The 16,753-nt window shown below is 28.4% G+C and overlaps 2 protein-coding genes across 2 annotated transcripts; one reads left to right on the top strand and one right to left on the bottom strand.

The window, feature by feature from the left end:
- LOC109353320 (probable steroid-binding protein 3) lies at positions 300 to 2,488 on the top strand. Its single transcript, XM_019595546.1, has 2 exons — positions 300 to 693; positions 1,969 to 2,488. The coding sequence occupies exons 1-2, from the start codon at positions 374 to 376 to the stop codon at positions 2,237 to 2,239; spliced, it is 591 nt and encodes a 196-aa protein (XP_019451091.1). The 5' UTR covers positions 300 to 373; the 3' UTR covers positions 2,240 to 2,488.
- LOC109353521 (14 kDa zinc-binding protein-like) lies at positions 6,409 to 9,802 on the bottom strand. The gene is made up of 5 exons (XM_019595834.1): positions 9,564 to 9,802; positions 9,392 to 9,449; positions 9,088 to 9,177; positions 7,302 to 7,419; positions 6,409 to 6,667 (listed from the first exon to the last, which is right to left on the bottom strand). Exons 1-5 carry the CDS (start codon positions 9,692 to 9,694, stop codon positions 6,600 to 6,602), a joined length of 465 nt encoding a protein of 154 aa, XP_019451379.1. The 5' UTR covers positions 9,695 to 9,802; the 3' UTR covers positions 6,409 to 6,599.

Here is a 16,753-nt window from a genome sequence, read left to right as displayed (position 1 = left end):
ATTAATTAAAAATAAAATTCATTTTCATCTAAGTAAAATCAAAGTATAAAAAATGTTCACAAACATGATCTAAGTAGTGTAATATTTCACTAGATCCACAAGAAGACTAAAAGCTCAAAAGTTCAATTCTTAAGAGTGATATTTGTTAGGAGAATCAACCATAAACTCCGAAAAGAAATTACTCTCTTATCTAAAAAACCGAAGAGATATTCTTGGTTGTACAAAAAAAAATATAATGAGAAGCACCTAAAATCCTAAATATCACATTCCTTTCACCTACCCACCAACAACCCAATATTGAGTCTCGTACCCAATCCCCTTTCCATTTTAATCCACACATTCAGAAAAACAGAGATAGTTGTGTAAAGAAGTGATGGGTTTATACTCAACCATAATGGACCAAATAACCTTCTACACTGGTCTATCACCAACCGAATTCTTCACCATCTTAACCATCATGGTCTTCGTTTATAGAACCGTTAGCGCCATGTTTGTTTCCCCCGAAGACTATAATAAACCCCCTGTTGTTTCGCTCAAAACTAATATTCGCTTCGATGACCCTAAACCCACACCTGAACCGGTTCAACTGGGTCAAATTACTGAACCGGAATTGCGACCTTATAATGGATCAGATCCTAGTAAGCCTATATTGATGGCTATTAAAGGCCAGATCTATGACGTCTCTACTGCCAGGTTCTCCTTCTTTCCCTTTTTTTATTTTACTTCTTTTCGATTCATGTAGCCGACACCACGATTTATAACCGAACCCACCTAATGTAACTATTTAATAAACAACTATTAGACTACACTGTTAATACCAACTAGGTCTTGGTTCCACCGGATCTTCATGTATATCGTACTAAGCCGGATGTCAAATATATGACATCGGATAGTGATATTTATTGGGATAAAAACTATAGATAATTTGAAAGGGATTAATTCTTTAATTGAGAATATTTTTTGTTATAAAAAAAAGCTACAACGTTACTTGTTACTAATGCTGAAAATAAATATAGTTAATATCGCTTCATTTTGTTTCACAAATTTATTTACAATCATATCACTTTCTTACATTTGGGTTAACTAATTTCACCTTATTATATTGACAAAAAATGTATGCATCTATGAACTCTTTTACAATGCAGGTGCATAATCAATTATTCACATTTAATCATGTTTCACTCTTTAAAAAAAAAGTGATTCAAATGAACAAGTTGATATTGTAATTGTGTATAAATTTATATACTGACAGTATATAGATTTTACACTCTATTATATTTATATTACATACGGGTACAATGATATATTTAATTTCATCGGTTTGTAATTTAATTAGTGAATCAGTAACCCAGTACCCTAAGTGGGAAATAAAAGATAATGTAACTAAACTGTTTATTTAATCTTGTTCGGTGTGCATGTCAAGAGTATAGTAAATTGAAATTGAAGCTAAATTTGGTTTCCCAAATTATATGGGGTATTGGGATTTAGGACCTAAGGGGAAGGATTTGTTCATTGCTAATTGCTAAATGTTTAATTGAAGGGCAAGAAAGATATTATGCAAATCAATTCAGCTTGGCATAGGAATGTTATGTTGTTATGCTGGAAATATCATGTTTTTGCGCCTGTTTGTGACTTTAGATTAGAGTCGAATCAGTGATTTCACTCCATTTGTGACTAATTTTATAGTGTAGATGTGGACGTTATGAGTTCAAATCTTGGAAACAACTTCTTTCGCTTACAAGGGTAAGGTTGCATACATCGACTCTCCTTAGAGCCTCATGCACTGGGTCGTCCTTCTTTTTATAATTAAGAAACAGATACTCTTTTCAAGCATGCTCATGGCTTCAGATCAGTAGTTTGTGTTTTGTAATGCTCTTTTATCCGAAATGCGTCCTGATCAAGTAGTCATGTATGGCCTGAAATTTTCCAGCTGATGTGAAAATAGACTATGCTTGATCATGTTTGCAGGAACTTTTATGGTCCCGGAAGCCCGTATGCGATGTTTACTGGAAAGGAATGTAGCAGGGCCCTTGCTCTCCTGTCTTTTAAACCCGAAGATATTAACGGAAACCTCGAAGATTTGGACGAGCCCGAACTTGCAGTTTTAGAGGATTGGGAATATAAATTCATGGAAAAGTATCCCAAGGTTGGCCAGCTTGTTCCAGAGAAAAGAATTCAGCAAAATGAACACAAAGAAGAAATTGAAGACAATTTGAACCTTGATGAAGGTAAGGACTGAGGAAGCAAATTATAGAATCTATTGATGTTGGTTTGCAGTGTTTGTTGTAGTGTTACAGAGGGATTTTTGTATATTTTGTACCTTAAAAGAGACACTGATTTTGTACCAAGTAAAAGGGCAACTAATAATTATGAACTATTGCTTGCTATAATTAGTATGAAAAAGCATAGTTATGTATATTTTAGAATAAATGGTTGTCTTTATTTCAACATAAGCCTCTTAGAATTAATCAAATATATGTAATCTGCAGATTGAAAACATTCTGTTCTTGGAGAGAATCAAATTTAGTTTAAGATTGTTGCACTTATTATTCTGCCCATGTATTACTTTTGTCATTTTATTTTTTGTGGTTCAAACTTGAACCCAAGTTCGCCATAAAAAAAATGACCATACAAGTGTGTTTTATATTGTTACTATATTATCTATCATTAATATTTAATTATTATTAACTTTTAAAACAAATATTTGAGAAAATTGAGTCAGAATACTGATTAATTTTGTTATTTAGTAAACCTAATGGTTTAGAGCATTCAAAATCATAATGATAATACTAAATTTATTTAATTGACTTATGATAAAGATCATTCAACATATGAAGTAAAATTCCCCCCATAAAAACAATAATAATCATACTACAATTAAGTTAATATTTTAAGTGTTACCCACCAGAAAAATGCACCCACACCAACAGAAATAATTAAACTAAAAACCACTAATAAAACTATTACTATTGGATGAAATCTGGTCCTCCTACAAGTACCCTGCAACAAAACAAAATAAAAAAAACACAATTTAGAGTAAAGAAATAATTGAATTAAAACTATCATTAGACATTTTATTAAATATATATATATTATATATATATATATATATAACATCATTCTAAGTTTTAAAATTATCTAACCTCATTGTTGTCCATAATCTCACAACTACTATGCTCTTTGTGAGTGTGATGTTGTATTGTGTTGTCTTTCTAAAGAAGAATCTCAAAGAATATGGGATACTAAATATTACTTTGTAGGCTCTTATTTATAGTTAAAAATTATCTTTGTTTAAAAAAGAATCATATATTCCATTCGATTTTAAAGTATACTTTATTGAAATAGAATATATGCAATTTTAAATTTGTGCATACCATACAAAATTTGTTCTTTATGTAAATACTTGTTAAATCTTTGATAGTGTAATATAGGATTTTTACATGATTCTTATTAATGTACATAATTTTGAGCTCAATCATATTCAATTATTTGTACTTTGTATAACATGAAAAAAATCCTTATAATTTCTTTATACATATCTAATTATAAAACTTTCTCCAAATGATATGCCACATATATTACTACCATGTTAATCTTTCGCTTTTTCTTCTAACATGATTATTATTTGATTACTTATTAGAAATATGACATAACTATCAATTTGTTTCCATTTTGATTTGACTGTTCCGATACAATTAATTAATATGTAAATTATTGCACTAAAAATTTATTATATTTGCTTCAACTTACATCTTTTTTTTTAAAAAAAAATCTCACGATTATAGTCTCTAATAAAGAAAACCACGCCCTTATGAGAATTGAATTGACTACTTATGCTATATTATTCCACCAAGTTAAAAGGGGTAACTATTGGGTATGAAAAAAATAAACAAAAAATAAAAATGTAAAATATATATGTTATCACGATCCAGTAGTTAAATGTTGTTAATCAGACTAGTAATTCTCTATTTTTAAACAATATAATTTACATAATATTTGATATAAAAATAAGTATTACTATAACTCAATTTATTTATTGTGTTAATTTTAGAATCATATCAATATATTTATTTAAATTTGTGACTTATTAGATCATTATGATAAAATATAGATTAAGTTTAAAATTATAAGAAGATTTGATAAATATATGAATCGAATATAGAATTGGTAAGTTTCTTATTGCTAAAATAGGACGCCCAAAACATAATTGAAGGGAAATTGAGAAATTCATACTAAAACAATGATATTAAATAACATAACAGAGTTTGAAGGTGTCCAACAAAATAACAATTAGCAAGTATTATAGTGAAATTATATGAATTGTGTTTTGTCTCCATTGTTTTGGGTCGAAATATATATTACAAACTACATATTATGTAAGTAGTTTAGTTTTTAGATAGATAACAAAATTTTATTTGAACAATCATATTTGAAGTTAACATGATATTTACTGAAGTGTTATAAGAAATAGTAAAGTAACATGTTATTTGAACAATCACATTACCATTTTTACTTGAGTAAATTATACTAATATCTCATTAGTTTTAGTAAAGTTACACAAATCACTTATCCATTTTTTATACCTACACAAAACTCTGATTTATATTCTATGGAAATATTGTTTATATTACTATGTAACAAACAAAAAATAATGAAAATATTATGACTCATATATTATCTGTACTTGTTTCCATACTATATTGTATCTTGTTTAACTTAATTACACTTACCATTTTTTTATTTCAAAAATACTTATTTCTTTATATAGAAATTATCAATATAATGTATGTTATTTTGTAGGTGTAAAATTGAGAAGTGTTATAAAGTAAGATGCACTAATTTCCCCTTAGAAGCAACAATAATAGATATACAGCAATGTTCTAGCATATAAATTCTAGAAAAGCCTAAGCTTTTCTTAATTTTTGTGCCATTAAGAACCAGACTAATACACCCATACCCACTAGAAAATTAACACAAGAAACCACTACTATAAATATATTTTTTATTCCATCAAATTTCTTCTCCTTGAAAGTCATAAATGGAGCATGAACTTCTCTCAATGTATGAGGTTCTGGGTTTCCCTACAAAAAATTATAAAACATGCACACTTTAGAATAAAACAATTATTAAATATTTCAACAAAAATAGCATTACACATTTCATTAAGTATAGTACCATTGCATGTTTAAAATGTCCCACCCCGTTGGCATTGAGAATGTGGATGGCATAACCATGTTTTATGAATATAATTTTCTATACTCTTATTTATAGTTTAAACTTTATCTTCTTTTTTTATTATAAAAAACAACTTCATATTCCATTCGATTTTAATGTGTATGTATCTTTTTTAATATAGAATATGTTAAATCTTAAAATTATGCACGCCAAACACAACTTGATTTCAATGTGAATACTTTTATGTCTATGAAAGTGTAATGTAGGATTTTATGCCTCTAAATCCTCATGGAGATTTGTGGCTTTCCTTAATCTTTTATAGAGGGAGTGCCTTTCCATAATCTAAACTTTTGTATATAATAAATAGGTAAATCTAAACTCTTTTACCAAAACAAAAATGTAAATTAATCAGGACATTTGCCTCCTTGCAAGCATGAATGAAATTTATTAAAATATTTTGTGAATTATTGTTTTTTTGAAGAAAAAAAAACAATTTACTCAATAATTTGAGAGTAGACTTTCTTGAAAAGTTTTTTTTTGTTGCCAATATTGTATTTGTTAGGAAAGAGTGGGAAATTCTCATGTTTATTGAGAAATGATAAAAGTAAAAAAATGTATGGATAGCAATTTTTCTCTCTCTTCACCCATAGGAAGAATGAGAGAAAAGAAGTAATTTTATACAAAAGGTCAATAATACCCTCCAAAAATTATTCCTTTTTCCATTTAATTCATAATAATCCTTGTTATAATTATTAATTTGTAATTAAAAATTAGCAATTAAAATAATATATATCTTGGTATTTAAATATATTACATTTTTACAGACTAACAAAAATCAACAATTTTTTTAATCTTATATTAATTTCAATAATATTTTTAACATTAAAAAAATAACATCATTTAATTTATCTCTTCTCCTTTACTCCCTAGCCAAACAAATGAAGAGAAAAAAAACACCTATTTCTTCTCTTTTTCTTTCATCTTTTTCTTATACAAAACAATAGAATAATACACTCTATTTTTCACCTCTTTCTTCACATCATTTTTCCCTCTTCTCACCTTTTTTCCTCTCAAATCTTATGATAAAACATGTTTTTTTAGATGATCACTTGTTTGGCACATGACCATTTTAATGGACACTTATGCCCTGCATAAGAATGTGTCCCACAGTGTTGGACAACATTAACAACATCCTTAAAATAATTGCACATGTAACACAATGAAGAACCAGAATCTGGAAAGGAGTTTGCAATATAGTTTTGGATTGAATTCAATATAACTGTTTAAACATCCTTAATACCTGTCATCTTACTCTAGTAAAATGCAGCTACTTATTAGTAATCTTGAAACCATTATTGAAAGAAAAGCATAAACATTGAGTAATGTTGTGAGGCACATAGCTGATTGTGAATTGTTTACCAGCTTTAGCCAGGGGGCCAGTTCATCTGTCTTCCCCCAATGAGGTGCACATGAATGTGGTAAACTGATTGACCTGCCACAAATAAAATTAGTTTTGGACTTATAACTCAAATAAAACTCGGGTAGTTGGCGACCAAGTGTATGAGGCTCTCGCTTAGTGAGATCTGGGGAGGGTGGACATAAACAGTCCTATCTTTGCAAGTGAAGAGGCTATTTCAATATTTTGAATCTATGACCTCCGGGTCACAAGACAAACAGTCTTACTGTTGCGTTGAGGCTCACCCTATTTAGTGATAACATTAACTTGAAGGGAACTTGACGTGATTAATATATAAAAAGGGTGTCAGGTATAATTTTCTTTTGGTATAACCAATGGTATCCCTTCATCCTATGAGTAAGAAATTATTCCCTTTCGGGTATGTGGTTGCCTCTTTCAACAAGTGTTACTCCCAAAAAATCGAACTTTTGGCTTATCTGGGAATCTGACGAGACCTTATATCACTAGAGCAATGCCTTGCTGGTGTCATCGGGTATCGTTAAGCATTGAAAAAACTAAAACAAACTTTTATAATTCAGGGAGCAGTCAATTTAATGATAACATAAACCTCAAGCCAAATTTTAAGGAAGTTCAATGTAATTATCCTATAAAACTATAAAAGATGAATTATCAAAGTTTAACAAGTGTAGGCATTGAAAAGAAGACTTACACCCCTTTGGCCCATCGTTAATCACAATCCTGAAGCCATCATCAAGACCTTCTTGCTTTGCTACCAGTTTAGCAGTGTAAAGAAGGTGGCCAAGAATTTCACAGTGCCTCTCTTCAGCCTGTAAAACAATGACTTAGTAAGAATATATGAACAAACATAATAGAAAAAAGGGAAATGCCAACTAGTGTCCTAACCTAAGGGCATTGATTAAGACAACAACGACAACCCCTAGGTGGAGTCGGCTACATGAATCAAATCACATCATAATGTTCTATCATAAATCATATTTATTGATAAAACATTGAGCTTTAAGTCTTCTTTTTTTATCATTTCCTTTGTAGTTTTTTTTCTCAGAATCTCAGTGGATAGGAATTGGTTAAGAAATTAATAAAAATGTAACTTTGTATTGGAAATTGTTGTGTTTAAGACATCTAGAAACAGTGGACTTTGTTTTTCAATGTAAACATGTTTCCTTTGTATTTATTAACCAATGCTCTTATAGCACTGGTTAGCATGACATTATTAAAACTTCTAAAACAGTTGTAGGTGGGGATCTTATGTGTTGGGAGTTTCTAACTTTCTATCACTTATTTTGATTTGCCAACAAAAACAAGATAAATTCTCTAATTTCAAGTGAGTGACACTAATGAATGGCATACTATATATGTGCCATATACAGTACTGTTCTTTTATACTTTTAAGTTTCAGCATCCAGGCATGGGCATAACACTGTAAATAAGATGCTAAATAGAATAAATATGCTTATAAATGTGTCAAAAAAGTAAAAAACCATAATGGAATTACTACAAAATGGAAAAATGATTTAACCTTTTTTTGGTCTGGAACCATGGGTATCCTAAATTCACATTGGACCCCGACTAATTCAAGTCAAACCGAAAAAAACGGGGGAAAACTGTCCAAAACAGGCTAGCATTAACCAAAACTTTGTTATGATTTAAGATGTAGCCTGTACACAGCCTGGGTTTCAAAAAGGGAACATAAAGGCTTCTATCAAGAGTACTGAAAAATGTGTGGAACAACCCACCACCAAACTAGATTCACCATAAGATGAAGATCAATGGGCTGCACCATCAACATGAAACAATAAAGAAATTTATAGAAGTACAGTTCAGGTCGTTATGCGAAAATATAGGCCGAACAAAACAGATTCGCAATCAATTAGTAGGACCTATACATTGCACAACCACCTTGAACCTATTTCATAGCAAAACAATTTATAGTACAAAGACACTAGACATTTATCCTGCTAATGATGTGGTATCTGACACAATCAAGAGATAGCATGTATTCAATTAACATAAAAAGTTCAAGGTAATCAAAACAGTTGTTGTTGTCGCCTAAGTTTAGCACATCGACAAAGCGAACTTTGGATCAAAAATCATGTAGTCATTTAATACCTATAAGATAATATCCAACACTTCATGTATGAAGAACTGAAGATATAAGCTGAGCAAATTTCTTTCTCCCTAATATTAAACGTTTGAAATATCAGCGAAGCTGATGTTGAAAGAAAATTATCAGTGTCATAAGTTTCCCTAAATCGGTAAATTATCATTTCCAGTTTTCTTCATATACTAGAAAAATGGATTAACTTCCAGGATCACTTATATAAATGCATTTACAAAAGAAATAAAGTTTTGCATATTAGTATATAATTCCTATGAAAATGCTGGGCATATTCATATGTATGATTTGTTCCTGAATGATAGCTTGAGATAACATAATCTATGGACACAGAAAGCAGTCAAGCACCATTAAAAAATACCTTGGATAAACCAGTTAACCCATCTTTGACTTTAGGAATAATCAAAATGTGTGTAGGAGCTTGAGGAGTTATGTCCCTAAAGGCAAAGACCTGTCAAAGTAAGAAAAAAAAATGAATACATACAGCCTTATCTTCGCAAGCGAGCGAAAAGGCTGTTTCCAGGATTTGAACTCATAACCTTCACGTTACAAAGCAAACAACCTTACTGTCGCGCCGAGACTCATCCTCTTAGAAAAATGAATATAATCAATTGCTATGACATGACATTAATGAAATAACATAGCATGCACATATGATGTAGTACCTTATCATCCTCATAAACCACAGTAGAAGGAATTTCCTTATTGATGATCTTATCAAATCTGTGTGCATCACAGAATACAACATTAAGAATATGAATGAATAATTAGAAATTGAATGGTTTTTGTAGAGAAAGATGAAATGAAGAAATTGTAAAAGAAGAATGAAAGACTGACATGGTGGGAGAATCAGCATTAGAAGGAGGGGTTGCAGCAAGAGCAGCTTGTTTCTCAGTAGCCATGGAAATTGAATTGAAATGCGATGATAATACACAAATTCTTTCACTTATATTTCTATCTTCTTTCATTCATAAGACAAAACTGAATTGGATCTATTCCTCAACAATTTTCCTAAGCCACCCAAGATTTTAGCTTTCTCTCTGCACACTTTTATAGTTGTACCAATCACAAGTCACCACGGGATTCATCCGGGATGTTAACTAATGTTGTGAAATTCTATTCGTCAAACATGAAGATATCTCGAATTTAACTGCTTAAATTGTTTAATCGGACCCGATGATATTTTATATAATTAATAATTTTTATCTTTAAATATATATTTATATATAAATGATAAACTTTGTATAATTATATTGAAATAATATATCTTCTTATTTTTTGGAACCAAAGTAAAACAAAATATTAGAGTATTGTTCTATTTTTTAAAATTTTAAGTAAACTATTTGGTTTACTTTCCGGGTTATTCCAGTTTAACCGGATTTAACATGGTCGGACCGGAATTTTTCTGGTTCAATCAGTCCAACTCTTACTCGGTTAAGATACAAACTAAAGTCATTTTCAAGTCCGATCAGCAGTCGGACCGGTCAGACCGCTCAGTCCAATCTGGTTCTCACAACACTCATATGAACAATGTCAAACATGTGTCTTAATTAGGGATGTCAAAAAAATCAACCTGTACATGTTGAAATACCCGCAATAAATACTCGTAATAATAATTTATGGATGAGAAAAAGTTTTATGGTACATGTCATATGGGTATCCATAAATTTATAAATTTAGTTTTTAGTTAATTTGTTATATATGTTATAAGTTTTTTATTATTTTAAGATTATATATAATATATTTTATTATTATTTCATAATAAATGACACATATTTCACTATGATCTTAAATTTATCAAATAAATATAATATTATTCATAATATGATTATTATAAAGTATATAAATATATAATTAAAATTAAAAACTCGTTGGGTACTCACTATTCAGGTATGTACTCACAAATAGAGTAAGTTTTAGAAAGGAAAAAACACTATTTGCATCCCTCGCGTTTATCACCATCCTAGTCTTAATAGAATTTAGAGGAAGAAAACATGATACAAGTCAAATTTTAACGAAAGTTATTTAATTTTAAGTTATTCTTCAATAGTGGTTGAACTGGTAATAGTACTATTAGGATTTAGGACTACTAGTTCACCCATTTCCACTAAAAAAATCATAATATTAATAGTTAATTTTATTGAATTATTTTATACTCCAAAATCTAAATTTAAAAATATTATTATTGAACAAATGTTCAATTAAACAATCAATAATGAAGGATTTAATATAACAAAATTTCATAAATAAGTTGAAAATTAAACATTATAAGTTTTAGATATTAAACATAACAAAATTAAATTAGTAAATTTAAAATTCAATTAAACAATTAAGGGTTTTTTATAACATAAGCTAATAAAAAATAATATAATTACAATAATGAAAAACATAAATACATATAAATTAAAAGGTCATATTATATTTTTTTCTTATCAAATTAACATTGTTTAGTATTTTATTTAATGATTGAATTGACTTAGGCAAATTACTTCAATTTGTGTTTAATAAGTATGGTTTGTAGAACCGTATCGGTTAGATCAGGGTACTGGTATAGTAGTACAGTGGTTCAACCGATAGTTCAGTAATTAAAATGCATGTCGGTTAAACTGAACATACCTGCTTATATTTATATATATAAAAACCTATAATAATAAAGATTCAAATAGGTAAATATTCAAATTTATAATCCATATTCATAATCTACTCAAAATTCACATAAACAAACAAATTTAAGTCTTTAACAAATTCAAATTCTAAATTACAAAACATATATCAATCCAAAAGTATCACTTAACAACTATAAAATATAAATAAATGACACAAGTTCACAACTCACCCTACAAAACAAATAAATCTGGAGTTTTAACATTTAACACCAAGGTATCAAAAGTGTCTCATATCGAGATTATATTTTTGCACCAAAATGTTATCTTCAGACATTCTAAGATTACAAAAATGTCAATGAGATTACACACGAATGTTAGGAACCAAAATGTGTAATCTAAGTAAGCCTTGGAAGCATGTGCCTTGAAGTGTTGAAGAAAGGTTGGAAAGATGAGTCACCTTATAATGAGTTTTTAAGTATTTTTTTTGAAAAAAATTGTGTATAAACCGGCCGGTTTAGTCAAATATCGGTCAGTTCATCAATTTTGACCGGTTTTGATACTTGACCAGTTCAATATCTGTACCGTACCGGTTAGGAGTCCAGTTCACCAGTTTTCCAGTTGAACTGACGATATAGTACAATTTTTACATCATTGGTTTGTAGCATTCTGATTTCTTAATTTATGATTAAAAAAAGTAGTAATATTTCAATATTCCCTATTCTTTATAGGGGTGAATGAGTTTTTGATTAGTGAAAAATAAGGGTGGTTATTAATATTGTACACTTATCATACCAATTAGAGTATTGTCATAATGATTGAATGATTCATCTTGTGTTTTACTTATTAAGTACTATGTTATATATATTACAATAAATATATTAAATTTATAAATATAAATATTATTATTTGCATCATATAATTTAATTATTGAAATGTTTCAATGATTAATCATGTTATAAATCAGTGTTATAAAACTTAGTTTGGACTGGCCGGTCCGACTAGTTCAACCATGAACCGGATATCTGATTGGTCTGAGCCTCTCATCTAACCGATTTTATAGTAAAACTAGATTGACTCGTTTTGACTCCATTGATTTAAGCCTAAAATCAGCGACTCAGATCGTCAGATTGGTTAGATCACCCGAGTTCATTAAAAAATATTAATTTTTAAAACAAACAAAACAATATCGTTTTAAGATGAAAGAACTTTTACCTTATTTATTATTTGCTAACTTATCAAACGTATTTCTAACCATTTTAGGTAAGAAACTAATTCATTTTAGGGTGTAGGGTTGTCTCTCACCAGTGACGTATCTAGGACCCGAGAGCAGGGTGTGCAACAATGATAAAAAATTTAAAAAATAAATATAATTATAAATTTAAAGATAAAAATATTAATATCAAAATTTAAATATAGTTAATCAAATAAATTATACACTACATATAAATTATAGCTAAAAAAATCCATTTCTATGATTATTGTGGCAACAATTAAAATCATTGCAAACAAAGTAAAATAAAAATAATAAAATAACAAAGATTGAAAGAGGGAATAGAAACAATGAAGCAAACAAATAATAAATGGAATGAAACAACTTAGAAGGTAATGAATAAAAACGTTATAATGAAAAAAATGTTAAACATATAACGAAAACAATAAAACAGAAGTAATAAAACAAATAAAAAATCAAATATTTTTATTCGAAGGTAATGAATAGAAACAATGAAATGGAAACAATATTCAAATAATGGAAAAATGAAAAAGATAATAGCAACAATGAAATAGAAAATAGTAAAGTTCTATATGAAAAACCAATTAGTTAATTAGAAGTGAAACAATGTTTGAAGACAATAGAACAACGTTTGAAAGTAAGGATTGATCTTTGTATAAAATAGAAACTCATATATTTATGTGTTATTTAAAGTTTCAACTTCTAATTTGAATAGTTCTTTTTTTTTTCTAGGTAGTTTTTCCTGCATAGGTAATATTTTATTTTTTAAATATATATATATATATATATATATATATATATATATAATTTAAAAAAAAATTAGGGTGTGCATTTGTACACCCTCCCATTAATGTGGCACCGCCACTGTCTCTCACAACAAGTGTCGCTTATAGGAATCAAACTTTGACCTTTTAGTCATCCTCAAAATCCAATAAGATCGTACATCATTGGAACAACGCCTTGGTGATGACTACTAAATCTCTTTGAAAATGATTTCTGTTCACCCTTCTCATTGCCTAAAATTAGGGGTAAGCAGGACCCGACTCTACCCGTTCACTTAGTATAGTCCTATCATGGTCGGGCCCGAATAGGGTCGTGGTTTGAGTTCAAAGATTAGACCTAGTCAATATTTAGGGTCGAGTAGGGACCAAAGATGACGTGTCTTGTAATCACTCACTCATCATGTTTGTACTGTCTCCATTGAAATGTGTAAAAGTAATGTCACATTTTTAGTTGAAAGTATCATTGATTCTCTAATTTTTTCATCATATGTACTCTAATTTTATATGTCAAATTACATATTCATATCAATAATGTCAAATTACATATTCATATTAATAAATATTATTGAAAAGATTTTATCTAAAATGAGTATGTGTTATATTTAATCGAGTCTAAAGTCAGGTTTAGGTTTAGATATTGACCCGATCAATATTTAAGGTCGAGTTAGCTTCGAGTCTAGGATCGGGGCCGAGTTCAAAAAAATGACCCAACTAACACTAGGGTCAAATAAGGACAAGTCTTAACCCGTTCCAACCCGACCTATGCTCACCCATACCAAAAATAATATATGGTATTAAATTACAAAAAAAAAATGCACAGTTCCATAAGTTGCCCAAAATGTTTTTAATATTTTTTTATTCCCTAAGTATTCACTAAGAGTGTAAGTGGTTCTGGTTTAAACCATGAAATTGGTAGGATATAATCGAACCAAACCACAAAATGTGATTCATTTTGATTTCACGGTTCAATTTGGATTTACTTTTATGGAACTGTTTAAGTTCGACATGATTCATGATTTTGGAAATTTAGGAACTTTTTGAACCGAATCAAGTCACATATTAAAAAAATAAATACTAGAAAATAATGTTGTAATGTTGTTTCAATTCTTTAACCAATTTTGTAGTTTAAATTACCAAATTTATGTGAATTGTAGTGTTATACATGTTACTAAATTGTTATATATGTTTATAGTTTCTAAATTGTTATATATGTTAATATTTTCTAAACTGTTATATATATATATATATATATATATATATATATATATAATAACAATATAATAAAAAAAACTCATTCATGCCACATGTCATTTTATTCTCTTCTCATGCCACATGTCACTTTCTCCTTCGCGACATGTCACTTTCTCCTCTCCTCATGCCACATGTCACTTTCTCCTTCCCCATACCACATGTCACTTTCTCCTCTTTTTCCTTCATGTCACATGTCACCTCCTCCTCCCATATTTTTTTCCTACTTTTAATATTAATTAGTTATTGGTTCATGTCGCTACCCCACTAAAATTGAGTGTTTACAACATATATGTTTTGTTTTGTTATGTTAAAAAGTAATAGTCATTATACATTAGATGAAATTGAAATTATTTTTCACATTCAAATTAGTTCTTTATATTAATCTATCTATATAATTTAATGTTTATCATTAATCTAAGAATAATTGTACTTTTTCACCTCATCAAAGTTTTTTCTTTGAATTTTAATTTTTCTCTATTAACAACATAATAAAAAAAAAACTCCCTTATGCCACATGTCAATTTCTCCTTACATTTTTTCCTTCCTACTTTTTATATATTTTATATGTTAATAATAATTTAATACTAATTTTAGAAAATTCAAATTAAAAATTATCAATTTATTTTTCTTATGTGCTTAAACATGCAAATACACAAGTAAGATGTATATTCTCAATAATATGAATGTATCTATCTATTAATAATATAATAAAAAAAACTTTATCATGCGACATGTCACTTTCTCCTCTCCTCATGCCACATGTCACTTTCTCCTTCCCCATACCACATGTCACTTTCTCCTCTTTTTCCTTCATGTCACATGTCACCTCCTCCTCCCATATTTTTTTCCTACTTTTAATATTAATTAGTTATTGGTTCATGTCGCTACCCCACTAAAATTGAGTGTTTACAACATATATGTTTTGTTTTGTTATGTTAAAAAGTAATAGTCATTAAACATTAGATGAAATTGAAATCATTTTTCACATTCAAATTAGTTCTTTACATTAATGTATCTATATAATTTAATGTTTACCATCTTAATATTCACTTCATTGGCACACTATCTATAACTCGGTCTAGATGGTGATTCCTCTGATATGATATCCACTACAACTTTCATATTTATTGTGGTTCAAATGTTTTTACTTGGTTTTGTGTTCTAGACATATCATCTCATCATCAAGTTGTTAATTTTCTTACCAAATCTCTAGCTACTTCTAGGTATCATTCTCTAATGTCCAAGATTAGTGTTTGATTAACTTATTATCTTGAGAATATTTTATATGTTAATAACAATTGTAGAAAATTCAAATTAAAAATTATCAATTTATTTTTCTTATATGCTTAAACATGCAAATTCACAAGTAAGATGTATATTCTCAATAATATGAATGTATGAGTAATATGTGCGTTTTAACTATGCGAATATATGAGTAACATATGTTTTCTTAGTAATGCGAATGTACGGGTAACATATGTGTTTTTAGCCATGCGAATGCACGGGTCGCATTTATTTAATTACTATCATTATATTATTCAATTAAAAGATAACAATAGTATATATATTCATGAAAAATATATGTATTTTAATTAGTAATATAACAAATCAATTATTAGACTCTTTTTATTATTTTGATTAAATTTATCAGAAAAAATATCTGTCATATCATAACTTAGTGTGTTTTTAATTTATGAGTTATTTTCATACAATGATTATTAGCTAAAACATAATCAAATAAATAACATTTAATTATACAATATTTGAATGCTAAAAATATATTCAAATATTTATACACAATGAACATTAATCTAAAATAAAACATAAGCATTTAAGAGATATGCTAAAAAATCCTTATGACTTTATATGATACTTATAAACGTAATCACAAAAAATATGATGCAAAAATAACTCATTATATTTATAATTTTAAATAGAGAATATAGATTTGAGATATTATCCAATACAATTTGACTTTTATTTATTGAGTTATTTAAGAATCAAATATTTTCTATAATCACACTTTCAACAAATAAATGCTTATACAAAAACATTTATAATGGTTAATATTCTACATATACACTAAAAAATTAATGTTAATATTGCACCTATATGAATGAGAAATATAATGTTTCAATACATGATTTATTGATATTA

Source organism: Lupinus angustifolius, chromosome LG08, assembly GCF_001865875.1.
Source record: "Lupinus angustifolius cultivar Tanjil chromosome LG08, LupAngTanjil_v1.0, whole genome shotgun sequence".
Taxonomy (NCBI): Eukaryota; Viridiplantae; Streptophyta; class Magnoliopsida; order Fabales; family Fabaceae; genus Lupinus; species Lupinus angustifolius.
Note: the sequence above shows the minus strand (reverse complement) of the source record. Positions and strands in the feature narration are given on the sequence as shown.